This window comes from Dunckerocampus dactyliophorus, chromosome 8 (assembly GCF_027744805.1).
Source record: "Dunckerocampus dactyliophorus isolate RoL2022-P2 chromosome 8, RoL_Ddac_1.1, whole genome shotgun sequence".
NCBI classification, from domain to species: Eukaryota; Metazoa; Chordata; class Actinopteri; order Syngnathiformes; family Syngnathidae; genus Dunckerocampus; species Dunckerocampus dactyliophorus.
The window spans coordinates 6,692,220-6,719,682 of record NC_072826.1 but is presented as its reverse complement, the minus strand read 5'-3'; the positions used below and the strand labels follow the sequence as shown (position 1 = coordinate 6,719,682).

Here is a 27,463-nt window from a genome sequence, read left to right as displayed (position 1 = left end):
ACCCTATCTGAACTAACATTGTCAGTTCTCCTCCATCCTGGCATTTTATTTCCTCCTTCCAATCCGTGCCATCAGTTCTGCATTGGCTGCCGCTTTGGTCCTCAAGTCCTGGTTCTTGGCCAGGTCTATGAGAGCACTGAGGATGCTGGTGGGGACGTCAAGGGACAGGGCAAAACGGGACCCCTGCTGGGCTCTCTTTGGCACCTGGGCACGCCCTTGCCGGAGAACCATGCGATGCTCCGAACGGAGCAATGAGTTCAACATGCCGCTGTTTATGATGTCGATGGCCGGCGTGCCTCTTTTTGTGTCCTCGTCAGACTTGGCGAGAGCAGGGCTGCTTCTCTGGGCGTGCAGCAGAAGCAGGCAGATACAAAGCCGCGCCGCTCTCATGGCCGCAAGTCTGTCAGCAGGCACAGAAGATGATGCAAAACAGTGACAATTTTAGCTCTGCAAAGGTTGGGAACGACTTCAAAGCCATCAAATTTAGCAGTGTCGCAAAGCACACAACTTGACATTCAGCTTTGCTCATCCACGTATAAAATAATCAACTTCTTTAACAATGCAGACTTAAGTATTGTGATATATACTTACACAGTGGATGGTTGGTCACGTGACAAAAATACTTTGACTCCCTGTGCTTGATAAATTACTAAAAAAATGTCTTGTCTCCACTCCAGCTACAAAAGCGACCTGTGGTCCACGCAGTCGGACGTTCAAGTGCCTGCACGACCCCGTCTTCACTGCCGCCCGTCTTCACCGTCCCCCTCTGTTAGTCCTTTTCCCCCCTCCCTTCTTTTAATCTCATTTCCTTCCCACTCATTGCGATCCTCGTCTAAAAATAACACAATCACAATAATTTGCCTATAAAGAATCGGACAGTCAACAGTGACCAATATCCTCTGACGCCAAATATGAGGTAGATATGATATCTGACGCACTTTCATTCGTTATTGATTACAATGATAAGACAGAAATAATGGATTTGTGTGCATGATTTACATTGTTCTTCTGAGAGTGCACATGTACGACGGAGTACTAGATTCAAGATTCAAGAGTTTTACTAGGACCACACTGGAAAAAAAAACCTGAGACTTCGAGAATAAAGTAGTAAATTTACAAGAAAAAAACTTGTTCATTTACAAGAATAAAGCTGTAAATTTATTAGAAAAAAAGTTGTAATATTACGGGAATAATGTCATAACTGTATGACAATAAAGTCGTAATATTACGTGTCATACATTTCAGAGGGAACATAGAGCATAGTTTTTCAGGAAGGAAGGAAACTTTCCTCTTGCCTCAGGCAAGTTTTTGTTTATAACGTGGCAGCAAAACACAGCAGTTGAGCACAAACAGATTAGCATGTCTAGCCCTTCTCACTTCCGCCTTCCTTATCCCGCCCTCTCTACATGCCCAAGGCAATTTTCATAGCTGTCTCAGGCAATGCCTGTAACATAAAATTATAATTTTTCTCGTAAATTTACATATTTATTATCCTAAATTTACTTTATTCTCATAATATGAAATTTGTTCTCATAAATTTACTACAGTAAAGTTGACTTCGACTTTATTCACCAAATCTCATATTACTTTAATACTCGTAACAGGCAAAAGGTGATATTAAGACTATTTTTATCATAAATTTACGACTTAACTTTCGTCATCTCATATCATTTTAATACTCCTTCGTAACAGGCATTGCCTGAGACAGCTATGAAAAGGGGGGACTTTTTTGAACTTTGGCCTTGGGCAAAGGTACATTTACGACCTTATTCTCAAAATCTCAGATTGTTTTAATACTCCGTCGTGACAGGCATTGCCTGTGACAACTATGAAAAGGGGACTTATTTAACCTTTGGCCTTGGCCAACTTTTTTTTTACTCGTAAATGTATTACTTTTACTCCGGCGTACATTTTGGCCAATCAGAAGCCTGAGAAAGTTACCAACTGACTTGGTCACGCATTAAAACGGACGACCAATATAGTGAGATATAAGATGTACAATGACATGTGCGTTATCTTTAAAATCAACGCACACTTACATGGAGCTCAGGAAACAGAATGTTTTGTTTTAAATCGCCGTGTGTGTTATTAATGCACACGCATGCGCGTCCACCTCTGCACGAAATGCCAAAATGCGTAGACAAATATGCGGTTTTACAATTTCCGTATTCCTTTGGACACGGCCTTAGTTTTTTTGTTTGCATTTTCACAGAAGCACAATGTTTAATCAATGGGACGTTTCCTGCTTTCTCCAGAACCCAAAGTGAGGCTGCTTACATCACAAACTCTAAAAGAAGCAGTTCTACTTGAAAGAGCAATCCCAAATTCTGTGAAGATATTGCCCAGGCTTCATTAGGCTGATAAGCCACGGCTGCTGAAACATGTTACCAAAGGCAACTGTGTGTTTTTGTGTGATGTACACTTAAAACTAATTCGGTGGCGTCATCCCAGTGCTGCTTGCTGAAGACGACATACCGACATATCATTTGTATTAAAGTTGAAGTGCGCATCAGACAAAAACAAAAAAAGCCCCCTGGAAAACTACAAGGATGCTGTACCTCGTTCTCTTATCCACCTCCATTCCAGCCCGTCACTGGAGCCATCCTCATCTCTCTAATGACTCAAATATTACACGCTGGCCGGGCCCTCGGGGCTCCTGAAGCAAAAGGAATCATTGCGGATGGCCACAGATAAACATGGAGTGCACAGATGTCACCCATCCTCTTAACAAACGTTCACGAGTGCACCAGTCGCATCATTGTCAGATACAGCGTGACAACACATTGACTTTAGATGCTGTCATCACATGAATCAAGGCACAGCTATATTCCAAAGCAGATGCTGGTCTATCATCCATGCAGCAGCTTATCATATCAGATCTCATCAGTTGGATCAGTGAGAAGTGACGTCAACATGCGTAGAACATGACTTGAATCCAGTGACGTGTGGTGAGGTATGACTTACATTTTTTTTACGCGCTAATCAATGTTAACACAGATTGCTCATCAAGAGGATAGCAAGAAAAAGAGAAAAATTGTTCTCAAATACATCGCACATATATGAACAATCAACAGGTGTGCAGTTTTTGTTTTTATTTTCATCAGAATGAGAGCTTCTGTTATGTACAATAGGACAGAAACAAATCTTACAGAAATTATAAATATGCCGTTGCTCCACACTGGTTGTATTTAGGATGTACTGAGTCCTGTTTACAGTAAGTCCACACCCCATCCCACACCACACCTGTACCAGATGAGTGAGCTGACCAATTCATGATATGATTTCTTACTGTCAGCTACCAGGGTTTGAGAGAGAGAGAGAGAGAGAGAGAGAGAGAGAGAGAGAGAGAGAGAGAGAGAGAGAGAGAGAGAGAGAGAGAGAGAGAGAGAGAGAGAGAGAGAGAGAGAGAGAGAGAGAGAGAGAGAGAGAGCGCGGGTGGACAATCCCCTTGCAGGAACAACGTGGTGTGACGTTGAGGAGCAAAAATGAAGCAACATCACAATGACAGTTAAAACCTCAGCCAGTACATGGCACTGCGCATTCTGTTGTAGTCAGGAAGCTGCTCAACGGGGCCTGATGGAGAGAGGCGGGAGGGGTGGACGATTAGAGGAAAGCAAAAATGAGCAAACTCAAAAGACAAGGAAAGCTCAAACGCACCGACAGCAGCCACAGCAGGACACTTGTCGTAGATGTACTTGGAGCACACATCGCGTACCATCCTGGGGGTCACGGCCTGAAACGACAGCATGTGTTCTCAAGCACACCTAAACTGAATTTGTTGGCAAAGTCCTCCGTTTCGGAGTGACTCACATCAATCCTTGCGTCCCACTCAGCCAGAGGAATACGGCGTCCGTAGTTCAGAATGTGCCTGCCAATGTCATCACAAATTGGTGTTGTTCCTAAGAGACACAGTTGTACAGTCTTGTGATTGATTTATGGGAACCTGTTGAGAGAGAGTGTGTGTGTGTGTGTGTGTGTGTGTGTGTGGAGTGCATGAAAGAAGCATTCAGTACCGTTGAGCTGTCCTACCAGGCTGGCCTTCAGAGCATTCTTGCCTCTTGCTACATCACTCTCAGTGGCTGTAGTGCACAGGTTCATCCTGGGTGGGTCACAACAAGCCTCAGTTTTGGGGAGTTCAAATGGCGAGATACGGTGTCGTGTGGGAGATGTGCGTAATTTCTGACCAAGCGTTCTGGGACCAGTGCATCATATCATCAATGTGGTGCTTATCCGTCACAAAGTAAATTCCCAGCAAGCCGGTGTCGCTGTAAGACGAGTGGAAGGCCTGGAAGCTGTGACACAAGTTCTCCTCCACTGCCAAGCGGGCCAGGCGGCTGCTCAGATGCTACATGGAGATCAGGAACACTGACAACCATGAATACAATAAAAATGCCTTTGTAGGCTTGCATACATTTTTTATTCTCCCTGCAATGTGGAGGAAATAAAAAGCATTGACTGTTCAACCAACTAAAACTTTGCTTTAGTATCCCTTTTTATATGATTACTGTGTTGGATTAACCTCCTTTGGGTATACAAACTTATTAACTGTTTAAAGAAGACTATACTATTCATAAATCCCATGTACAGTAGAACTCTGCTATTAGCAAGAGTTATGTTCCAAGACCCCCAGCAAACGACAAAAAACTACCAATAATGGACACACTCATAAAAGCCTATTTTGATACTCCACAGTCCTGGAGTCTCAAACTCACAGCCCCCAGGGCATTTTATATTGTAGGGATTAAAGGGATTTTTTTACATGAAGTTGTATGGCACCCCCATCAGCAGTGTAGTGCATCCACAGTGACCTTTCCCCCACTTGGTCCCGTGAAAACACTGGAACACACACACACACACACACACACACACACACACACACACACAAAACAATGCAGTGGTACGAACGGAGAGAAAATAACGCCAAGCGATTGAAAGGTCTGACTTTTTTTGTGATGCAAATGTATTTACTCTTTTGAATGCATATTATTTAGAGAAGCAAAACGCTTAACCTAAGAGACCCCAGCCACTCGCCAACAAAAAACGACCAGAACTCGGTCCACGGGACGAAGTGGGGGGAGAAGTCAGAGTGGATGCACTACAGTGCTGATGGGGATGTCATACAACTTCATGTCAAAAAATCCAAACTGGTCATGAGAAGACTTACTACAATCACGGTGCGACCACAGAAATGTCAGCACAACATGTAACAGATAAGTAACTACTACTATGAAGAAGAATAAACAACTACAGCAACACAAAACATGTCAATTTAGCAACTTTTTACAAACCAAGTGTCGCAAGCCATGCTGGGAAGCCAGAAGCAGTCCCAGCGATGTGGTGTAAGAGGAAGCACTGCCAGCTAAATAGTGTATAGTGTAATTTGACTGGATTTACCGTACTTAGATTTTTATTCATTTCCTTGTCCATTTGTCAATACACATCTTCTAAATGTAGTCATGTTGAATTTCTTTTTATATACTCCATGCCTTTGTTTTCTATCCTAGTGTTTTTAAGAGTAGTTTTCTGTTTCTTTGCAATTGAGCTGACTGCGACCAAGCAATTTCCACTGCTGATCTATTAAGACTGTTCAAGTCTGGGGTCTCTGCCAGCAAACTGAGAAGACTGGATCACGAGTATATCTATACATATCTATATATATCTATATATATATATATATATATTTTAAAATACTTGAAACCCTATTTTGGTGGAATAATTGATGCAGTCCAGCCTACCTCAGACACCAACGGACCCCAGATAAGACCGCTGCTCTACCTTTTAATATGCCTCTCTAAGACATTTTAAATGAAGTTGTACACATTAACAATTACAGGTATACAGTAGCGTACTGAAACGTGCAGTTACATATCCAGTTTGGAAAATATTGAGTGAATATACTTGAGACAGCACCCTTTGCTAGCCCTCTGCAGCACTTATTACCCTACAGAGAGCCATACTGTAATTATATTCATTTATTATAGCTTTATATATGATTTCTATGTTTTATATCTTATTGTACATTATATTAATTGTAATATTTACCATAAATAACATTATTTACAAATTAAAGCAGAGAAAAAAGTAAATAAGTGAGGTTCATAACTCGGGTTTTACTGTCATTAATGTTGCATTTATTTCTGTATGTTATTGTTTGGAAGTTTAAATAATTTGGAAGAAATGAGGTGATGAAAATTTCTACTTGTACTGCAGATGTTCCTCCCAACATGTCCGAAGGCAGGGGTGAAACCCCTGACCCAGGTTTTTGAGAGAACATTGATATACCCCTCCATAATGGCCACTCAAAACATAGTCAGTCTCGAATGGGCAAAGCTTAAAAGGGGAATATCCAAGAAGATTACACAAAAGGAAAAAAAAAAAAAAAAGATGCCAAACCTTTCCACCACCATAGGTGAGGTCATAGCTTCCAATGATTGCGTTAGCCACCATGAGAGGCACAATATCTGGGCTGGCAGCACCGGCCCCCTCCACAGCGATGGCGACGTGTGCCAGAGGAAGTGCGTCATCACGCATGCGGATCTGAAGAGAAGCATATCAACATTTTGTTAAAAAAACCTGCCTTATGCATAACAAAATCCGACCTGTGCACGAATACTGTTAAAATGAAGGCAACCTTTAGTCCAATTTGACCACAGATTTTAAGTTGTAACTTGACATTAAGGGCGAAATTCACATTCTCCACTGCATGGTACCGACGTGGTAAATACTTGCGATTGACATTTTCATTTCGTCTGCCATGTACTACCAGGTACTATTTGCAGTATCAGGACAGGGTCAAGATGGTGGCACATTAGCAATATAGGCAAAGTAACCTAACTACATTATTAAGTATCCCTGCAACAACTTCTCACCTCACTTCCTGTAAACCTGCAGGGTGACAACACAGGAACAGCATCTCCCTCATACTCAAAGGACACGCCACTGAAGTGAGTTTTGGCCAAGCCAACCAGCTCCTCGTGATTAACACCTACACAGTCGACACCACATAAACTGCTGATAAATGCATGCAGAAAGACTGCTCAGTGTAGCAGCACAAAGACGACCTACCTCCAGCAGCTGACAGAACCATGCGTGGGGCCTTGTAGTGACTGTTGATGTAATCCACCAAGTCCTGACGAGTAAAGGTTCTGACAGAATTTAAATGTTGATTAGAAACTTGGGGGATCTGTCTAATTTACCGCATGACAACGTGGATGCAAGAATCTGTTATAGTTCTCTCAGTGGATATACTTTCGTCTACCTGGCATTGTTGGATGGTCCCAGCACACTTTGACCCAGAGGGGTACCCTGAAAGGCTGTGGCATGCAGCAGGTCCAGACAAACTTCCTGCAGGTTGCCTTCTACTTCCTCCAGTTCACGTAGCACAATGCCCCGCTGCTGCTCGATCTCCGCCTCAGTGAGCGAGCAGCTCTGCACCACCTCTGACAGCAGCTCCACAGCTGAGGAAACGCATGTGTTCACACTGATGCCTAATGACCGCACACAAACACTTCACTCATCTCATGTTACCTTTAGGCAGGTCTTTAGCCAAGGTCTTCATGTAGTACGCAGTGTGCTCCCGGGAGGTGTAGGCACTCAAGTGGGCACCCATAGTCTCCACCTCCTGCTCCAAGGCTGCCTGAGGATGCTTCTTGGTTCCCTGGGGAACAAGGACAAAGATGGAACTGCTGAACCATGTTTGACTTTCCTGTGTTAGTGCATCAATCTATGGCCACCTTAAAAGCCATGTGCTCTAGGAAAAAGCCTGCCCCGTTGTTCCTTTCGCTCTCATAGCGACTGCCAGCACTGATCCACAGTCCGACCTGTAATGAACAGGAGATGTGCAGAGTGTAGTTGATGAGGAGTACAATGTCATAAAGCCCTGCATTGATATGATTATATTATGATGTCCTTACAGTGCATGTTGCATGTCCCGTCTCTTCAGACGCGACCCTCAGGCCATTATCCAGGGCAGTCAGACGAGTTTCAGGGGCTCCCACCAGACTTTGGGCATAGCTGATTGAGGCTTGTCCACGCCTCAGAGAAAGCAGGATGGGCTGGGGGGGGGGGGGGGGGGGGGGGGCAGGATTAGAGATACAATTGAAGTCAAATAAATCAATATGTACAAGTCCATTTGAAACTAGCAGGACATTAAGTAAACATCAATTGTCTATGAAGAATTTAATAGGTGCAGGGATTTAGTAAACATACCAATCAAAAAGGAACTGTTTAGCTCATATTTAAAGTATCTAAAATCAACGTGTACATATTCAAGCATTAGTTATTAATGTGTCAAAGTCACAATGACTTTAAATGTAGCAATGGCAAAAATATAACTTAACAGACATTGGGGGCGCGACAAAAACACACAAATGACAACGCTTGAGTCCCCTTGCTCAAGTTATTAGCAAGGAAGCGTAGCAACGCTGTGAGGGCAAACCGGGGACGCGAGTTCAATCTTTAAAACTGATGACAACGTATACAAGCAGACCACGCCAAGGAAACAACAAAATCTCACATATAATGTTGATATAATAAATAAATTAGCTGTGGCTAAACGTGGAGTATTATTTGCCGCTTGACCTTGCATTCACACTGAGCTAGCCAATGCTAAGCTGCTAACTCGAGTTATCCACTTGCGGAAGGTTGATCAAGTCCAGTGTTACTTCATTCTTTTCTTGCTACCTTAATGGGAAAATGAGAAGCCTTTATTTCTTTGAAAACAAACTTGAAGCGTTACTCACACTACGGGCTTTGGCTAGTACACGACCCACGGTGCTCCCGACTCGGCATACGGACGCCGCCATTTCTCAGTCCAGACTACAGAGGACAGCAGTTTCCGCTATTCTCCAGCAGCGAGTCTTCTTTGTTTGCATGTTAAACGTGTTATCCGCCTCCAGTCTATTTAGCGCCACCGTGTGTTCAAACGTGTCATTACATGTGCGGTGGAACGCAAACTAAGGCAGATGTTAATGTATTTTAATAACAATACTGTATATATTTTTAATCTATAAATCATGAAGTGTTATTGAGCTACAAAATTCATATATATAGTAATAATAATGACATGATTTAGAATGATGATGGTATGGATTCACTTTAACATCATGCCATATTTATGTAAATCTTCTGAGATTCACATTTCAATTGAATGGACTTGCACCATTGACACAGCGTCTGAAACAATATCAACACATAAAAACAGTTTCTCTGGGCACCATGTCTTGAGGGATATTAAGAAAAAAAAACTGTTTCTGAGTAACAATTGTCTGTATTGTCAACATGATGGACAACGAATGACTAACGAACTGAAATTGCCAAACATTACATTCTGACTTCAGAGTAAGGTAAAACCCCTTTGAAAAAAATGTGTCCAATCTCCATCACAGGTTGTGTTGGTGCTGTTTCTTACAAGTGAAACATGTTAGTTAATGGTCAGACCTTCTTTTCTGTGGCGCTAGGTCGGGCTTTCACAGAAGAGGTCTTAATTCCAAGCTCCTTCTCCACAGAAAGACAGAATGTGAGCAAGCATTAAGCGGTACATGGATGGACCTGTGGCCAGTCTTGGGCAGCTGAAGAGTGAATGTTTCAATAGGGATAGGCACTGGTGGCTGGGAAGAAGCAGGAGGAAGACGAAGAACTTTGCCTGTCATGTTTTTTACTGGCGTATCAGCACTCTTTACCACTTTGGGTAAAGGCTTTAATTTTTCTGAAGACATCTCCTTCTTGACCTTGACACGATACTTTGGGGCTGAATGGTCGAGAGGCCTCAGAGGAGGAAGCAGACGGGAACACTTTAGCCTGAAGCCTTCAATGAGTAGGTTGACTCCTACATACTGTGGTACGACTACTGCTGCCTACAAACCAAAAGAAAAATCCAAAGTTAGGATTTTGACTCTCTGGCTATTTGGTTACTAGCCCGCTTGTCTACCTGGTGATATATGAGCTCAAAGTCTCCCGTGTGTGCTGATCTGTCTGCTCTCCTGTCCAGGACCACACGTAGTGTGTCCTCCTGCACAGCTGCACAAAGACGAGCTGTGATGGGTGTCGAGGGAGCCATGGTCGGACTGGCATTGATTTCAATCAGCCATGGATGTAAGTCACGGCCTGCAAAAATGATAGCTGGTGATTTTTTTGTATAAATCTAAATTAGCTTTTGATAGATGTTATATTGTCTTTATTAGATCGTTCCCATCATCCCCCACAGACGGCAGTCTCATTCAGGTGCTGTCTGCGCTCCACACTTAGGCGGAAGGGGTGCCCACCCGGGGAGTCCTACTTCGCCACATAGGTCAACACATGCCACTACTGATTGACAAGATACAAAAAACTTCACGGTGCAATTTTTTTCCCCTTCTGCCCTGTGTTCTCGCTCATGATGCACATGCCAGAAACCACCACTGCCTCCAGGATTTCACAATTTTGTAGTAATTCTTGCAAATTCAACCAATCCCTGCAAATTGTGCGCCAAATGATGAGCAAATGAAATCTGACCACAAATATAATTTTTTTTCTCTCATCCTTGCGGCGCCCCCATAAGAACGCTGCCCTGAGCAATTTGCCCGTGTGGCTCATGTCTACAACTGCCACTGAATGATGCAAACAACAATTAACTGAGGCACACTGTCTGATTAGAAAAGAGGCAATTTAAGGACATACACTACGTTGCATGATATTCATACCTAACATGAAGTCAGCGCCATAGAGCTCAAACGTGTTCTTGCGGGAATCGACAAGATCTTGTGTTGTTTGCAATGCGTGGATGATAGCCTTCTTCATCCCAGGGACCACCACATCCTCCCACTGAGCTTGGGAACCCCGACTGGACAGAAAGGTCTTGAACTGGTCATCTGACCACATGTTGTCTTCCGGGATGCTTGGATGGCGGTGATGAGAAGGCCTCAGATGCTTCTGAATGGAATTATTGCACAGGTGCACAGAGCTGAAAAGAAAGACCAAAATGGAACATGGAAATAGGGAATACAACAAATGTTGTCATCGATTCAAGTGTATACACATTGAGTCAAAATGAAATCATAAATTAATGGTCTGAATTTGTAACTCGTAAACTTTAGATGCAATAAGCATATTTGGAGTAGTGATGGTGACAGAGATGTCACCTACTTGTCCATCGAGTCCACTGAATAAGGCTGTGTAGAGAAGCGCAAGTAGCACTTTCTATAAAACCACACAGTGAGAGGGTTCCAGTCTGTGACCAGAAACCACTGGCGTACATCAAACTTGGTGCCTTCCACCAGGAAGGGAGACTCCAAGTATTTCTGGACCACCCATTTGCTTTCCTTGATTAGAGCTGGATCACTGTCCACCACACTGAGGATCTCATTCAAACGTTTGGCACATTTGATACCTGCAAGACATGGGATTGGGTTATATTTCAAATATGATGTGTCTGACAGTGTGTGATCTCTCACCTCTGCCTCTGGACATGGCTCCAGGCTTGATGATCCAGATGTTGTGTATGCCATCTGTGTCCAGCTGTGGACTGACCATGGCCAGCCTCTGCAGCATGGCCTTGCAGCGGCCAACTGACTGATCACTGATATCAATCTGGGCACTTCCACTGAGTGGAAAAGCAGGAGTGAAAGCTGTATCGTGCAGTCTCTATCTCACTCATATTTTACACACATACTGTACATACACCCACTCTGTACTCACTGAACAACCAAATAGTAGCTGTCAATAAACTCCTCCCACTCCTCCTTTGTAAGGGATTGATACGGGTCCAAGCTGGTGTCAATGTCAGCATGCTCTAAACTCTCGAGAAAAGCCTGGCACACTTTGAGAGCTGTGTTGATCATTTTGGGAATAATCACAGGTTCTGATGGTTCTGAAATGGAAAAAGACAATGACACAAAGCTCTGCTCTGACCCACATGATAAAATGTTTTTACCTCGAATGGGATCATTTATTCTCTTTTTGTGTACATGCTGCACTCTCTCCACAATGTACTTCAGAAGACTGGTGCAGGCTGTCCTCCTGTAGTCCTCTAAAGGAAGGACACATATGGGTAGATACATTTCCTCTGTTTGAGTAAGTAAGTAATATCTGACCGATGAAAGCATGCTTTTCATCCCGTGCTCCGAGTCGGTAACAGCGAGGAAAGAATGTGTCTGGGTCGGCTGAGTCAAACCAGTGGAGGCTCCTCAGGTTGACACACAATCCCACCTGGAACAGAGTAGGTGCTGTTTTCAGATGTAATCAGTGTTGCACAAGTTACTTCCACAATGTCATTTATTTATTTTCCTCCCTCGTTTATCGTGGTTAATTGGTTCCAGCCCTGACAGTGAAAAGTGAATTTCCACAAAGTAGGATTCAATATTGTGTAAATTGAATATTTTCATAGTTAGAGCGTAGAAAACCTGTTTATGACTTTCTAAAAGCGCTTTTTAACATGATTAGACATTAAATAACTGTAGACAATGTAATGTCTAACTGTAGACATTAAATAACACCCTTACAGTCACATTTATACTCGTATTACCTAATATAGTAGACAAAATAAGAGTATTTAAGCCATAAGACATCCATCCATCCATTTTCTATGCCGCTTCTCCTCATTAGGGTCACAGGATTATGCTGGAGCTTATCCCAGCTGACTTCGGGCGACAGGCGAGGAACACCTTGAACTGGTCGCCAGTCAATCGCATGGAACATATAGACAAACAACCATTCACACTCACATTCATACCTATGGACAATTTAGAGTCACCAATTAACCTAACATGCATGTTTTTGGAATGTGGGAAGAAACCAGAGTACCCGGAGAAAACCCACGCACGCACGGGGAGAACATGCAAACTCACAGAAATGCCCAACGGAGATTCGAACCCAGATCTTCCCCATCTCCTGACTGTGACTGTGTGGCCAACATGCAAACCACAGTGCGGCCCGCCATAAGGCATGATAAGCAATAAAAGACATAATAACTCGCCGTTAGCATTGGGAAAGTTCCTTGTTCTTGTACTAGTATCTTGAACATAATGTGGGTCGATGGCATGACATTTAAAAAAAAAAAGATCGACATCAGCCTATTTTCCATCGTCACTATGATGTTTGTCGCTTGACAGCAAGTCTAACATTAATCTGCCATACAGACGTACGCTCCGACAAAAAAAGCAGTTATTCCCACCATTGTATACAGTATAACCAACAAAAAAACTACATGAATGTACCTTGGTGGTGAAACTGCCTGCTTTGGCAAAATGATTGATGATCTGATCTTTCTGCAAGATGCTGGTGTTGATGGCGTCTCTCCTGTTTGTCCAGTAGAAATAAACTATTTCATTGCGCACCAGGCGAGACTGTGGAAGATGAATGACATCGTTCAACTGTCACTACCGAAAAAGCACATATTTTCAGCATAGTGTCACATCCCGTCATAGCTACCCTACATGTTTCCTTGTGTCCTTACCATCAGACCATACAGTCCGTCTGGATCCTGCTCTTGGTCACCTGAGGAGAAGGATCAACTGTCATGAGTGGAGAAAGATAAGACACCACTGTATGGGCTCCCATCATAACTTCAGCTGACCATCATCTTCACCCTCAGTGCCACCGGCATCATTACAGCTGGTCTCTTTAACAGGACGCTTGGAGGTGTGGTGATGAGGGTGACAAATCCGCTTTTCCACCCAGCCTCTGGCCCTCAGTGCAGCCCGAATGACAGGGTACGGGCCCTGCACTGAGAACACCTTATGTAACTACAAGTAAGAGGAAGTGACAAAACAGTGACAGTGAAATAAAAATTGCATCGTATGTCCAGACACACAAACACCATTATTTTGACCTACCTTGACAGTTTGGTGCACAATGGCCTTGGCTGTCTTTAGTCTATCAGGATTGATAACAGGAAGGTGGACACTGTGTCGACATGGAGGTGAAGCTGTTACACACACACACACACACACACACACACACACACACACACACACACACACATTCAAAATAGTCTTTATGCAGTGTGCTTCTAGCACATGCTACCGTATTTACACATGGTCATGAAAGAAAGGAACAGTGGCTGGGCAAACAAAAGTGTGCAATGACTTACTCGCTTGCAGGGTTTTGATTTCCACTTCACTGCATTGTTGGACCATTGCTGTGACCTTATGGCCCTCACCTAGAAAAAAAAGGCTGTGTTGGGGGTGAAAAGCTAAAGCAAACGCCTTAAAGTGCACAAACGTATAGATATGCTGTGTAAATGTGATATAAAGCTAAAGGCATTGTATTGTAACTAAAAGCTTGGCATCTTCAGCTAAAGAGCAACTTCATGAAACTTTAATAAATGGCCTCTGGATTCAGACATTTGTCTCCAGTGTGTCACCTCATGATTAATTCAGGTGACTGTCCAGAGGCGTGAAGAGTAGTGTATCTTCAAGGCTCATTTTAAAACTCTCGACTGCAGAAAAAGCCAGCGTCATTCTCATCTGTGAATATGATCGTTTTGTCATAGCTGATCATGTCTTTCAATGGCATCAGCTCACTTTCATATGAGGTTTAACTTCACCAGTTATTTGATGTGTTCCTATACATACACATTTGTGTACAAGAATGTATTTTGTACAATCTTCCAGCAGGTGTGCTTAATGGAGTGCATAATATGATACAGTGATTAAGACTCTCTTGACAATACAGGTTTACTGACTAGCAGCCAGTCTCCATTGCAGAGGGTCAAATTGCAGCACCGCTTGCTACACCTGTGAGATTTGGACCTTGACAGGGTGTGTGTGATTCAGCTACCTTCCATTGCCAACATGTGTATCTCGCCACACATCAAATATCCATATTTTTATAAATCTACTCCGGTTATGACAAATGTATGCAAGACTTTCTCAAACAAACTTGAGCACAAACAAAATTCCTATGGTCATAGGAATATACCACTAAACATTTAGTGGTATATAATGCACAAATTATATAATCAATAACAGAATCTGTTGGAGCAAAAGTAGCTGTTCCTACCTGCTGGGCTCCAAAAATGTGCGACTTTGTTGTGTTGTTTCACCAGAGGAACACACACGCTGCCCCAGCTCGGTTTACTGTTCCCATGCCAACGCACATGACCTTGAACTGTAACCTGTTCACATTTATTGTATCATACCATCAAATCATTTAACTCATAACTTAATTATATTTAATAATATGCTAGGAAGTAAAACTATTAGTAATTGCTGTAACACCAGAGGGGGTAGGATTAAATAAACTCTGCTTCTTTCTACTCCCATTCAGACATGTTGAATTGTGTAACTGTAAATATGCATTGTACTTCAATGGATTATAAATTGTTACTGACATGAAGTATCATTTTACCTTCATTATAAATGAGTTGATTATTTCATGTTTCTTTTTAATTTTCTAAATCAATCATTGCTAATCTGTATCAATTTACAGAACGTAACACTGTAAACATTTAAACATTTTGTAACGCAAACCAATTGAAGCAACCACTACACTAATTTGAAAAGAAGACAACACAACAGATGTACGAAAATAAACATTTAAAACTAACAAACACAAAATATATTTTTTAAAAAACCTTTCTAAATAACCAAGTGGTTCTAGAAAATGTGTTATCCTTACTTTTTCAATAAATCAAGTTTTCTGCTGGTTTGGAGTTGTGAAGATTTGAGCGCCGCCATCTTGGCTTGGCACCGTTTGGAGGGGCGTCACTGTGACGTCATACGTACACTGGCGAGGACCGTGTCCGGGCAAATCTCACCCCCCCAACCGCATAACACTCACTAGTACGCTTCACCTGACTCTACATAACTGCGCAACAGGAATAAAACACGAGAAAACGGGTAAGCTTTGCTTACTTCACACATTTTTGTAAACTGACTTGACAGTTTGGTCAAGCTAACATAACGCTATTAGTTTATTGAGGGACGTATTAGCTTACATTGGCTAGTAGGGAAGCGCGCGAATTGAAAAAGCCATTTTTGTGTTTCATACCAGTTTCAGGTGGACGCTGTTTGACTATAAAATGTGTGGAAGGACTGCGTGCACACTGGCTCCGGACGAGGTGAGCCGAGCCTGTTTGTATAGAAACCGGCGTGGGCAGCGGAGACAGCCCGGTTGGAGGGAGGGAGATGAGGATAAATACCGACCGTCGTACAACAAGAGTCCCCAGTCCATGAGCCCCGTTCTGCTGTCCCACAGACATTTTGACAAGGTAGCGTGTCTGTTTCACATGACCTGGATGACCTCAATCTTAAAACTATGTGCATACGTTCAACTTACTATTAAACTAACCAGAGCCAATATGCTTAGAAACTGTCACAGTGTGAGGCAGTGAAGTTCTACCACAATAGTAAACATATTGTCCCATGAATACATATCCGAAAGTGTCATCACAAAGTGAGCATTATTTTCATAATAGCAGAATTGTGTCTACAGAATGCTCCTGCTGATGAGTGTGTATTAGCTGCCATGCGTTGGGGCCTTGTACCTTCCTGGTTTAAGGAGAACGACCCGAGCAAGATGCAGTACAGCACCAGCAATTGCCGCAGTGAGAACATTCTGCAGAAGAAGTCTTACAAGGTGCATGCTCTATGAGTACCTGCTCGGTAGCCAATGTCAGCATCTCTGATGGCTTTGTGGTCACTCCTCAGGAGCCCCTTTTGAAAGGACAACGCTGTGTCATCCTTGCTGATGGCTTCTACGAATGGAAGAGGCAGGAGAAAGACAAGCAGCCTTTCTTCATCTACTTCCCTCAGACTCCGACGTCCTGTCAGGAGGAAAAAGATGACGACCTTGTCAACGCATCCAGTTTTAAAGTATGTCCAGAAAATGAGTCCCCGACAGAGAACTCCTCCACAGACTTGACAGAGGCAAGATGATGGGTTTTTTTTTTAATGAAGCCAGATAAATGCCAGCCTCATGTGGAGCCCATGTTGAGTACATGTTGTGTTGGCAGGCAAAAGACGGAGCAGATGAGTGGACTGGGTGGAAGCTGCTTACCATGGCTGGACTTTTTGACTGCTGGACACCTCCAGCTGGTGGTGAGCCTCTCTACACGTACAGCGTCATCACTGTGAACGCTTCCCCAAATCTACAGAGCATCCATGATAGGTGAGGACAGTCGTGAGTAGGGGTGTCACAAGACACATTTTAATCTCACGAGACCTCTATGTAAGTGGTAAGTGAATCCATTTCAAATTTCGCTATGGAGCTAAAGTGAGTGTTGTCTGAATAGGATGCCAGCCATCTTGGCCGGAGAGGAGGAAGTGAGACAATGGCTTGATTTCGGCGAGGTGAAATCTCTCGATGCACTGAAACTGCTTCAGTCAGAAAACATATTGACCTATCATCCTGTTTCATCGCTTGTCAATAACTCGCGTAACAACTCACCTGAGTGCCTCCAACCTGTGGACCTCAACCAGAAGAAGGTAACTATTGATGTGGTGCTGGAACACTGATATTTTAAAACGTGTATTACAATGGTACCGCCCCAGGCTTCACAAAATCCATTGTTAGACCTCTGAAATGCTAAATATAATTCACATAGAAAATAATACTCTGTTCCTGGTTGAATATCTATGCCTGCGATTGCTATGACCTGTTCCACCAGCTTGACAACCGGTTTTTAGGTGGACCTGAGTACATGTTATGTGTTTGGAATTGTTTCCCTTAAAGTCAGCTGACAAATGTGACCATCTCCTCCCTGCAGGAGCCCAAGCCGACAGCAAGCAGCAAGATGATGAGGAGCTGGCTGGCCGGTGGCTCTTCAAAGAGAAAGGAGTCGGATGCTAGTGAGAGTCAAGAAGAGGTAGAACGGAAGGAGCCTCAGAGCACGTCTACAGAAGCACTTCAGCAGTGGCTGCAAGGGGCTAATAAGAAACCAAAAACCCAGTAAAGCAGAACGTTTCCTTTCATTCTGGCTTATGTTCTTTCTTGCACCCATTTCTAACATTATGTGTCATAATGCTACTGTACTGTATTTTGCTCAATGGTTCAATGTTTTCAGAAAGAATTTCAGAAATAAACAGCTTGCTCAATCCAAGGTTTTTATTACCCTTATTACTTTTGAAAGGCAAAGACTTTTTTAAACGTTGCTGCTATGCATTTATCATATTATCATGATGAATGCCACTACTTCCACCACCTCTTTCAAAGTTGCAGTCTGTTAGCTATTGTCTCTAATCTGTAATGCATTTCAGTTTTCAATATAATTCAAGCAGACAAACACCTGATTGGTTAAAAGAAACGTCAAGCACTTAGTTGTTTGCCAACACAAGCAACTGGCAGTAAGACATGGAGATTTACATGTTATGTCTTCCCCACAAAATGATTGCAATTGTACAAAGTATTGAAAACAGTTGACAATAATAAAAAAAAAAATTACTGTTATGACTACCAGTATTTGTATTTGTGAGAGCTGTCTTTGAGTTAATTCATTCCCACATCATGTTGGACAAGAGATACTCTTCTCTCCCAAAAGAGGAACAGCAAAAGGAGCAGAAAGAACAGCTTGAGTTTGACCTTGCACCAACCTGAGCCTCGATGCAGTTTCCTGCCAGGTGTAGTTTCCGCAGGCTATTTTTAAAAAGTGCAAAAAAAACCCTGCACACTGGAGTGATTGGACTAGTCATTTCTCTTCATTTTCATTATTGTTTACCAATTAGCAACAAATCAATAGGCAGCATATTCATTGGAATTCACACATTCTGCTCTTCCAAACTTGAATCCCAACCCCTAACAAATATTTATGAATGTCTGCATGAGGTGGGGAGTGAAACAAAGCCACAACACAAATGTCTAAAATGAGGGGCGCCGTGTGTTCTCTATTCATGCAGTAGTGGCAGCATGTACAAGTAAAACAATAACCACCACAGCTACCAAAAAAAAAAAAAAAAAATCAAACTTTACTTGTTTAAGCACAAAGGATATGGTTTTGTTGATCTGAAGGTAAAAGAACTGATTGTGAAAGCAGCAATATTCATAGAACTGAAAACCACCGTTGCCATTTAAACAAAAAGTAAGAAACACTGGAAAGGAAACAACATACAAATGTTTGTTGAAGGTGTTCTTTGGGCTAAGAGGCTCATACTTATAGATAGAAAATGTGTTTCCTACACAGGAGGAGGGTGCAGCATGTTGGTTGTGTACTCTGAGTGGGATGCTGTTTGTATGTTGGGCATTAGGGGTCAACACGTGGGGTCGTGGGAAAGGAGGATATTTAGACAAGGCATGATAGGGTGATGACGACCCTCTCTGTAGATCGCCAGAGTCCTCAGCAGCTGCAGGTCTCTGCCGAAGGCTTGGCTCGCTCATTCCTGTCCAGCTTTATCGGCTCTGGGAACTCGTACATCTCCACTTCGGTCTCCTGAAAAAGACAACAGTAGTTGCCGAGTGTGTCCCAGCTTTTCGACGCTACCACAGAGCCGACTGGGGTACCTGTTTGAGAGCATTGCGCGCAATAGTCTGGAAGGCCTGCTCCACATTAATGGCCTCCTTGGCGCTGGTTTCAAAATAAGGGATGTTGTTCTTGCTCTGACACCATGCCTGTGCCCTCTTGGTTGTTACCTGAACATACAACAGAAGAGCCTGATTCATATTTTAGGCTCAAATAATAGGCCACATTTCCTTACATAGACAGAAATGTTAAAGACAAACGTAAAGTCTCTGACACCTGTCTGTTTTCTAGGTCAATCTTGTTGCCGAGCACCACGAAGGGGAAGTTCTCTGGGTCTCGAGGGCTGGCCTGGATCAAGAACTCGTCCCTCCAGCTGTCCAGAGTCTTGAAGGTGTTAGGGGCGGTCACGTCAAAGACTAGAACACAGCAGTCTGCTCCACGGTAGAACGCCACCCCTAAAGACTGGAACCTCTCCTGACCGGCTGTGTCCCAAATCTGACACACGATACAAAAAACATGATGAATTGGAATCAGTACAATCACCTGCAGGATTACAATGAAGAAAATATAAAGCATATGATGAAACCCACGTTGGTATGTCATACACTTCCAAATCTGAGGGAAAATGTTGACAATGACCCAACCTCAGTTTTTTCAAGACATTATCAACAATCAATCAATCAATCAATCGATTGATCAAGCCCATTTCTGCACGTCAGCATATCACATAAGACCTCAGGCCAGTGAGCGTCAAGATATTAACTCTGTTTTCAGTTTTTAGCTTTTCCTTGTTTTTTGTGTCTTTTTTTTTTTATGACACTTGTACCAAAGGAGCAGCCTCAACAACAAGTGTGAAAAGATTATACATCAGAAATAAAGTGACGTAAGTGGTCCCTCAAAAATAAAGTGACGTAAGTGGTCTCTCATTCAAAGCAGGACGACTCCGACATTTTACTGCAGTCAACTTATTTTTATACTTGTGTAACAAGATGTGAAAATTACAGCTGCAACACAAATCACTTCAATTACCAAATGTAGTCGTGGGTGAGTGTGCGCGCTGTGGGTTTGATTTTTGGATTACCTTTAGTCTTTGTATTTTATATCGATTGTGAACTGGATTGGTTATATTTAAAAAGAGGAGCGATCACAATTCAATAATTCTATGACTCGGCTATGTTGCGTGTGTGCATGGAATCGTGGCGGAATTGGATGTGGATCATTGCGCTCGCACTATCCACACATGCTGTGTTTTAGGTGAAGTGGGTCCAAGCATGGTATGATTGGACTAGTGTGAATAAATGATGGCGACAGTTTGACCCTATTATTTATTTGAATCGTAAAAGTAGAGTGGATTACTACAGTAGATTCCCTTTTTGGCAAATGGCAAAAATCTACCAGTAATTGATATGCCCATAAATATGTCTATTTTTTTTTTTTTTTACCATATGGCTTACAGTGAATGAGATGAAAAAGTTAAAAACATTTTTTTGGGACCAACACCAAATTTTGCTTTATTCAATATTGAAGTATTTTTCGCCACCTTTTGTTGTATATTATTTTCCAACTCATTTTTTCGTCTACTATGATCCCCATAAATTTATTTTCATTCACTCTTTCAACGTCCGCTCTGTCTATTTGTATTTGGTCGTACATGTCCTTTCTGCTATTTCCAGATAGCATTATTTTTGCTTTACTTAAATTCCTTTACAATCAGTTGACATTTTTGCTTTTAAATTTTTGACAATGTCAGTGTTTCCTTTTTAGTTACATCAGTGACAAACATGGAATTGAGATTCCAATCTATGGTTGCATTCCATTCCTCCATTGTCCAGAGTTTTGGAATTTCTTCTTCCAGTTTTGGTCCAATATTTACAAAATAGTTGTTAAACATTTCAACTACCTCATTCATGTCATCCTTATTAGTGTTTCCAACCATAAAATAGTGAGGGTAGTCTGCTTTCTTAGTGCTGTTCCTTATAATACTATTTATGATGCCCCAAGTTGCTCTCATGTTTTTATTGACTGTAATATTCCCTCTTGCACACTCTCAAGATTGTTGTCAACTTATTTTTATAAGTCTTATTTTTTTCTGCTTCTTTAGTTTGTTGAATGATAAATTTCCTGTATAATGTGTTCTTCTTCTTACAGGAGTTTTGATGTTAAAATAAAGTAACTGAACAAATCAGTTGATCATATTTTCAAAGCAATTGATAATATCCGGAACATATGGTCATAAAGAGTTGTATTTTATTCATAAACAATGTAGAAATTCAAGTTTCATTCTTGTTACCTGCATCGTGACGAGTCTATCGTCCACCATGACTTCTTTCGTCAAGAAATCCGCACCTATCGTGGCTTTGTACTGATTACTGAACTTCTTATTCACGTACTGGTTCATCAATGAGGTCTTCCCCACTCTAGACAAGAAATGAAAAAACGTTGAAGGACAGGAACACAAAGGTGTACTGGTGAGAGCAGATCAAGTGGTGCTCTTTGCAGTAAAGTTGTAGTGGAAAGCACTTGCGGATCACTCACCCTGAGTCTCCAAGGATGATTACTTTGAGTAGTACTTTCTTCCTTGATGTCATTGTGCCTCAACTGAAACCACAGAGAAAACATGAAGAGCATGAAGAGGTGGGATAAACACTGACAATAGAAGCTTACTGCACACTGGTCTACGCATGACCTGTTTAATACGAGCCCACAGGTCTCACTGAAGCTAAGAAGCAGAACTGTTCTAAATACATAAACACTAAGTCCTTACAAGAAAAGCATGTATTGCCAGAAATGCGCTACAAGGCAAGAATGATGAGGAACAATGGAACAAACTATTCATTCACACTACAGGTGGTCCTCGTGCACGATGTTTCATGGTTCTGAACGTCTTTGGAAACTAGCGACGGCGGAAGAATGCGTGCCGTGCACAGCACAAGAATGCAGTGTGTGCCTCGTGATGGGCGGAAGAATACAGCGAGGAAAAATAACATTGCTGATTAGTTTCATTGTGTCTCCCAAACAGCAGTGTGCCAAAGAAAAGGAACGCCATCCTCATGGAAGTAAAAATGAACATTATAAAAAGTTCAACGAGAGGAAAAACACCCATTAGGCACCCTATTGGTCCGAACTGCTCAACTGTCGTGGCCATTAGCTCATTCAATCCTAGTCATTTTTCAAAAGACAACCCCTTCAGTCCCAGTCATTTTAGACAATTTTGGCTGATCTTTCAAGGCACACAGAACATTGTGTTCTATGGCTATATAAACATGGAACCCACCAAAAAGAAAGATTGGACTCCCGTCTTTCATCAGAAAAAAAAATTGTTTCTACCTTTTTCTGTCCTTTAGTACCGTAATCAGCAGTAGAACATAGATAAGTTTCAGGAAAATATCAGTTCCCGACTAAAACGGGGAGGAAAAACAGCTTTTTGTAAAGCTACATTTCAAGCATAGCTTTCACTTTGACACACATAGTTTTTGCTTTTGTGACAGCTCAAATACCTAAACAACTATACCAACATAAAAACGTATAAATACGTTGTTGGGATCGGGCGTTCGGCATAATAAAAAATATAAATACGTCTTTGGTATTGAATGAGATAAGGATACAAATGATTGAATGCTAATGAATGTTTACTAATTAAAGTCACAAGGAGATCTGGGAGGAGAAGAGGTGGTGGTTATCCTTCCAGACTAGCCGAGCACAACATTTTAAGACGGTAGAAAGGCCTGCAAAACAGTCACAAGGATAAAAGTAAGCAGTTGTTCTCTTATTGATGGTTTCATTTAATTCATGTATTTTAATCTTTTAATTATTTTATGTCCTTCCTGTATTCTGTGTACAGCGTGACTTAGGAGTTAATTTAAGGTATAAGCTCCGAAATACATAAAAACTTGGGATTTCCATTGCAGCTCAAGGGCCACCTGCATTGTGCATAGGTCAAAAGTTATTTTTCTGAACGATTTACTCTTGAATATTTGCTAGAAGATTTTTATTCACCTTTGTAGAAAATCCCTAAAGCCAAATCACTTAAAAAGGGGTGTCCAAAGTCATGGTCCGCAGCTTATTTTAAAATTAAATTAAACACGTAGTTAAACACTGAACACACAAACCAGGATTGTGACCAACCTGTTAATAATAAAAAAAAAACACAAACAAAAACTTGTAACCATGCAAGCTATTTCACTCATACTGATTTGCTTTCTCACCTGTAACACAAAGCTGGGATACAGACTGTACTTCAATGACATTCAACTGGTTAGCTTAGCTTGACCAAAATTGGCTCAGTTTTAGACTTTAGTTAGCAAAATATAATAAAAGTGGCCGCTTAGTGGCCGATTAGAAAGAAACCCAAGAAGTGTCTTTACATTTTCTTTGGTTTGTGTGGTGTTTCACCATAGAACCAGAAACGGAACTTATTGCGACGTAGGAAAGCAGTACACACGTCTCAGTCCAGGCAGCTCATTACAATTATAGCTACGCTGACAATACGAAAAATAAAAATAAAAGAATGGAATCTACACAGCAGTGTGAGCTCTAGGTGCGTACACACCTTAAGTTTTACTGCACAGAAATTAATTTATACACCTGCATAACAGTTGAGAATGTCAACCTCATGATGGTGACAGTTTGATTCTGGAACTGACCACTTCAACCTATGGAAAACACAATGGAGAAATGACAACATCTCGCAGTGTTGTGGAAAGGCTTGGGGTTAACTTTGGGAGGTTTTCACTGAGTTCAAATCTACGAAAAAGGACACTCCAGTCACTCCAAGACAGCGTAAAGACTGAAACCATGCCTAGTGTTAATCATTAAATGTTCATACTGATCTGTGTTAATCCGACATACATGTCACTATTTTCTGCACCGCACACATTTGGGAGAAGAAAAATGCTGCAATTCAGGGGTGTCCAAACTTTTTCTACTGAGGCCTGAATACTGAAGAAAATGAAAGGATGTGAGCGCCACTTTGATATTGTACATTCTGTAAACCAACTCAAGAGGTACATACTATAGTTAGGAAGTTATATATAGTTAAAGCCTGGCTAACGTCCGTTTTGTTCCGTGAACTTGCAGCATTTCTCTCATGCTGTTGTTTCCCCCCCCATTGCCCCCAATGGATTTGTTTTATGGTGTTGCTGCACGTTCCGCAGCCCGGACCCGGATAAGCGGAGGAAAATGGAATGGCTGCACGTTTGCTCTTGTGGACCACTGTAGTTTTCGTGTTTTTTTTTGTTTTTTTTTTAGAATGTGCGGAGAGGCAGTAAAAAACTGCCACGGCCCACAAATGACCCTCGGGCCGCACTTTGGACACCCCTGGCAGACATCGCTTAGCATTACTCACTTTAGCTGAGTGTGCAGTGTGACAAGAAACCAGCACATACAGCTGGGGAGACCAAAGTCCAAACTCGTTTTCTTGATTGAGTCATCAGATACATTTGTTAAGATGTTGGAATCAGCAAGCGAGTCAAGTGATTTGCTTACTGCCACAATTTAGTGTAATTTAGAGGCTGTAAATGAGCAAAGAGTGCTGGTAATCTGCACCCCATGACACTGTGTCAGGGACGGATCACATGGTTCGAAAACACACGGCTAACGGAACCATGACTTGGCAAGCAGCGTTAGCCCAGATAGTTTCAACGGCCATTCCAGGGAAAATGTTTTTGTAAAGTAAAAGCGCAAGTGACAGTATTAACATAGAATGATGCCCCGTCATTCTTTCCCGAACGTGAAGACACTCCAAGGATTCGTTAGCAAATCTCAAAAGGACGTGACACAACATAAAAACCCAACCCAACAGATTCATACAATGTAAAATACCACGAAAATAGGTACCAGGGATAAACAGCCATTTCTTAATAACTATCTGAGGGATTTTGTTTTGTTGGAAATGTTATCAGTCCCATGGTAAATATAAACACTTACCATCGGTCATTCCGCGAACGTTTAACGTTCGGAGAATGTGACAAAATTGACCTAAACTTCACCCTACATACTGACAAGAAAAAACAATCAGAACATCACACACCGTACCTGTGAGACGATCCTGTCGTAAAAAAAAATATCGAAAGTGAATTTTCCTCAGCCTCTGTCCCGAGGGCTAGCTAGCGCACAGATTAGCTAAAGAGCTAGCAGTTCCTTTTAAATGTCTGCCGTCGCAAAACTATCCGTTTCAAGCCTCGGCGTCGTCAAAAGCTACGATAGCTACCTCCTGCGACCGACTCTCCTTGTCAAACACAGCACTGTCACTGCCAATGTATAAATATAAATATCACTTGGTGTACTAGCGACTTGATACAATGGTGTCTTGTTGTCGTTGACGTTGGCTTTTCCTGTCAAGCTAACATTAGCAGTTAGCCTCGCTAGCCACTTCCTCCAAAACAAGCTGCGTCTGAGATTATGACGTCACACGCTGGCTACGCCTTGCTCATCTGAGAACGGCGCAGAGGTCGCAAAAACACCAGTGGGACCCCTAACTGTGGTATACAATACACCCAAACTTTCAAAACTACATTAATTCATAATTGAAATCTAAAACGTGGACCTAATCATAAAGCGCAGCAAAAATGGTAAACTATAATATAATTCAAGGCATGGTATAACTATCGAGACAAATAAGTTGTACTTCCAACTTATCATTTACACACTGTTTGACTTGTACTTTTACAGAAGTGAGCTTGTTTCACAGATTTGTGCTCTGGTAAAAACAAAAAAAAGCATCGAAGAAAATATTTTTGTGCATGCTGTGCAGTGTGGAATGTAATATTGTACATCAAACTATAGAAATAAATGTAAAAATTGCAAAAATCGAACAAAAAGTCACAAAGTGAAGAGACAGAGCTGAAATGTTTACACTAATAACTAATAATAACAACACAAAGCCTTGCCTTAAATTTTATTAGCCTTTTATAAAATTAATATGTCGAAATATCAAAGTGGACCCCCACATCCTCAGATTTTTTTTTTTTTTTACATGAAAAAGGTTGGACACTGCTGTTGTCCACATTAAAAGCTGCACAATATTTGTGCTTGTGTTGTCAATAATACAAAATGTTCCTGCAGACTGAAGAATACTAACAACCCCATACAAAGTCAGGAGTGGTAATCATCAAACCAGAGCTACATGCTCATACATGCTGTCGGGGGATGCTAAAAACAATAACATAAAATAAATATTAATATTTGGCCATTGCACTGTGTTGCAAATGTATTTTCTGGATGATTCCAAACATTCCAATCACTGCCTTTGCATATTTCCTTATCAAATACAGGGCAGCACGATGAGTCTCTCCTCTCGGCTTAGTGTGCAAGCCGAGCCTACCGTCTGAGTGCACTGCACTGAGTTGGATGGGGACTGCTGTTTGTCATCATGTCACCAATATAGACTGTATAGCCCCCATGTGAGTCTCTGCTTTAAAAACACACCTCAGCAGTCAATTAGGGTTGAACAACACCTGAGCAGAGTGACTCCGAGAAGCATGGTTAGTATCGCTTGACCACTTGGCAAAGGGATTGCTATAGAGTTGCTCCTAAATGTTGTTAAGAAGTGGTATCATCATGCCAAAAACCAATGACATGAGTTTGGACCTCACACTGAAGATAGTAGATGGTGATCTTAAAGGGGAAAGATATCCTGTATTGCCATTTCTAAGCCTTTCACGGCCTACAACTGTTTTGCATCGCTGCACAACCAACTCCAAAGAAACGATATCAAAAATAAACCTGAGTGCGGTCAAAACTAAGTATGTCAAAAATAAACCTTAGTGTGGTCAAAGTGCAAGATTTGTCATTCAACTGGCTTTCACTGGCCTTGATGTTTCACGTAAGAACGTTGTGAGTGCTCTTGATCAAGGTGTACTTCATGGCCTCGAGCTGCTTTTGTTTGGTGAAGGAGGGGTGAGGCCTTGAACCCTACAAACACTACTCCCACAGTGAAGCGTGGTGGTGGGAGCATAACGTTTTGGAGCTGTTTTGCTGCTTCACCTTGTTGGGGTTCACGGGACCATGAAGAAAGAAAATGTTGATATATTGAAGAATAACATCAAAATGTCTGTTGTCAGTCTAGGTTTAGGTCGCCACTGGGTCTTCCAACAA

General features: G+C 41.9%; 4 protein-coding genes and 1 non-coding gene across 11 annotated transcripts; 1 reads left to right on the top strand and 4 right to left on the bottom strand.

Annotated features, from left to right (window-relative positions):
• Window positions 1–3,072: 3,072 nt before the first annotated feature.
• LOC129186497 (cytochrome b-c1 complex subunit 1, mitochondrial) lies at window positions 3,073–8,898 on the bottom strand. The gene is made up of 13 exons (XM_054784812.1): window positions 8,742–8,898; window positions 7,914–8,054; window positions 7,734–7,820; window positions 7,528–7,657; window positions 7,259–7,457; window positions 7,066–7,145; window positions 6,870–6,985; window positions 6,394–6,537; window positions 4,185–4,345; window positions 4,014–4,099; window positions 3,811–3,899; window positions 3,658–3,733; window positions 3,073–3,573 (listed from the first exon to the last, which is right to left on the bottom strand). The coding sequence occupies exons 1-13, from the start codon at window positions 8,802–8,804 to the stop codon at window positions 3,509–3,511; spliced, it is 1,437 nt and encodes a 478-aa protein (XP_054640787.1). The 5' UTR covers window positions 8,805–8,898; the 3' UTR covers window positions 3,073–3,508.
• On the bottom strand, window positions 6,209–6,328 carry LOC129187075 (small nucleolar RNA SNORA26). The gene has a single exon (XR_008572349.1). It is a non-coding gene; the product is annotated as a small nucleolar RNA SNORA26 (small nucleolar RNA).
• A 162-nt stretch (window positions 8,899–9,060) lies between the features above and the next one.
• Window positions 9,061–15,720, bottom strand: LOC129186622 (tubulin monoglycylase TTLL3-like). Of its 5 annotated transcripts, XM_054785052.1 has the most exons (15): window positions 15,595–15,720; window positions 14,977–15,091; window positions 14,066–14,134; window positions 13,809–13,900; window positions 13,550–13,718; window positions 13,430–13,470; window positions 13,191–13,319; window positions 12,069–12,183; window positions 11,909–12,004; window positions 11,674–11,845; window positions 11,430–11,578; window positions 11,122–11,365; window positions 10,680–10,939; window positions 9,929–10,104; window positions 9,061–9,854 (listed from the first exon to the last, which is right to left on the bottom strand). In XM_054785052.1, the coding sequence occupies exons 3-15, from the start codon at window positions 14,109–14,111 to the stop codon at window positions 9,468–9,470; spliced, it is 2,076 nt and encodes a 691-aa protein (XP_054641027.1). In that variant the 5' UTR covers window positions 14,112–14,134; window positions 14,977–15,091; window positions 15,595–15,720; the 3' UTR covers window positions 9,061–9,467. The 5 variants fall into 5 exon arrangements, with proteins under 5 accessions (XP_054641027.1, XP_054641024.1, XP_054641026.1 ...); XM_054785049.1 differs by having other exon boundaries at window positions 11,674–12,004; XM_054785051.1 differs by having other exon boundaries at window positions 11,674–12,004; window positions 13,550–13,694.
• Window positions 15,695–18,670, top strand: hmces (5-hydroxymethylcytosine binding, ES cell specific). Of its 2 annotated transcripts, XM_054785054.1 has the most exons (7): window positions 15,695–15,815; window positions 15,970–16,186; window positions 16,411–16,554; window positions 16,626–16,844; window positions 16,931–17,085; window positions 17,210–17,402; window positions 17,684–18,615. In XM_054785054.1, exons 2-7 carry the CDS (start codon window positions 15,998–16,000, stop codon window positions 17,867–17,869), a joined length of 1,086 nt encoding a protein of 361 aa, XP_054641029.1. In that variant the 5' UTR covers window positions 15,695–15,815; window positions 15,970–15,997; the 3' UTR covers window positions 17,870–18,615. The 2 variants fall into 2 exon arrangements, with proteins under 2 accessions (XP_054641029.1, XP_054641031.1); XM_054785056.1 differs by lacking the exon at window positions 16,411–16,554 and having other exon boundaries at window positions 17,684–18,670.
• Window positions 18,004–25,749, bottom strand: LOC129186625 (ras-related protein rab7-like). 2 transcript variants are annotated; one of them, XM_054785057.1, is made up of 6 exons: window positions 25,403–25,749; window positions 21,905–21,967; window positions 21,660–21,786; window positions 19,646–19,864; window positions 19,411–19,539; window positions 18,004–19,339 (listed from the first exon to the last, which is right to left on the bottom strand). In XM_054785057.1, the coding sequence occupies exons 2-6, from the start codon at window positions 21,955–21,957 to the stop codon at window positions 19,247–19,249; spliced, it is 621 nt and encodes a 206-aa protein (XP_054641032.1). In that variant the 5' UTR covers window positions 21,958–21,967; window positions 25,403–25,749; the 3' UTR covers window positions 18,004–19,246. The 2 variants fall into 2 exon arrangements, with proteins under 2 accessions (XP_054641032.1, XP_054641033.1); XM_054785058.1 differs by lacking the exon at window positions 25,403–25,749 and adding an exon at window positions 23,954–25,372.
• Window positions 25,750–27,463: the final 1,714 nt, after the last annotated feature.

Bases quoted from the DNA above. Each gene is read 5' to 3' on its own strand.
- LOC129186497 (XM_054784812.1), bottom strand. From the start codon at position 8,804: ATGGCGGCGTCCGTATGCCGAGTCGGGAGCACCGTGGGTCGTGTACTA. The intron at 6,538-6,869 runs GTGAGAAGTTGT...GCTTCTCTTCAG, and splicing joins GCAGGTTTACAGGAAGTGAG to ATCCGCATGCGTGATGACGC. The intron at 4,100-4,184 runs GTCAGAAATTAC...TGACCCACCCAG, and splicing joins CACTGGTCCCAGAACGCTTG to GATGAACCTGTGCACTACAG.
- LOC129186622 (XM_054785049.1), bottom strand. From the start codon at position 14,111: ATGGTCCAACAATGCAGTGAAGTGGAAATCAAAACCCTGCAAGCGA. The intron at 13,320-13,429 runs GTAAGGACACAA...CATCTTCCACAG, and splicing joins ACGGACTGTATGGTCTGATG to TCTCGCCTGGTGCGCAATGA. The intron at 12,005-12,068 runs GTCAGATATTAC...TCCTTCCTTTAG, and splicing joins TGAAAAGCATGCTTTCATCG to AGGACTACAGGAGGACAGCC.
- hmces (XM_054785054.1), top strand. From the start codon at position 15,998: ATGTGTGGAAGGACTGCGTGCACACTGGCTCCGGACGAGGTGAGCCGA. The intron at 16,187-16,410 runs GTAGCGTGTCTG...TTGTGTCTACAG, and splicing joins CCCACAGACATTTTGACAAG to AATGCTCCTGCTGATGAGTG. The intron at 16,555-16,625 runs GTGCATGCTCTA...GTCACTCCTCAG, and splicing joins TGCAGAAGAAGTCTTACAAG to GAGCCCCTTTTGAAAGGACA.
- LOC129186625 (XM_054785057.1), bottom strand. From the start codon at position 21,957: ATGACATCAAGGAAGAAAGTACTACTCAAAGTAATCATCCTTGGAGAC. The intron at 21,787-21,904 runs GTGAGTGATCCG...TTTCTTGTCTAG, and splicing joins ATCATCCTTGGAGACTCAGG to AGTGGGGAAGACCTCATTGA. The intron at 19,865-21,659 runs GTAACAAGAATG...ATCGTGTGTCAG, and splicing joins ATAGACTCGTCACGATGCAG to ATTTGGGACACAGCCGGTCA.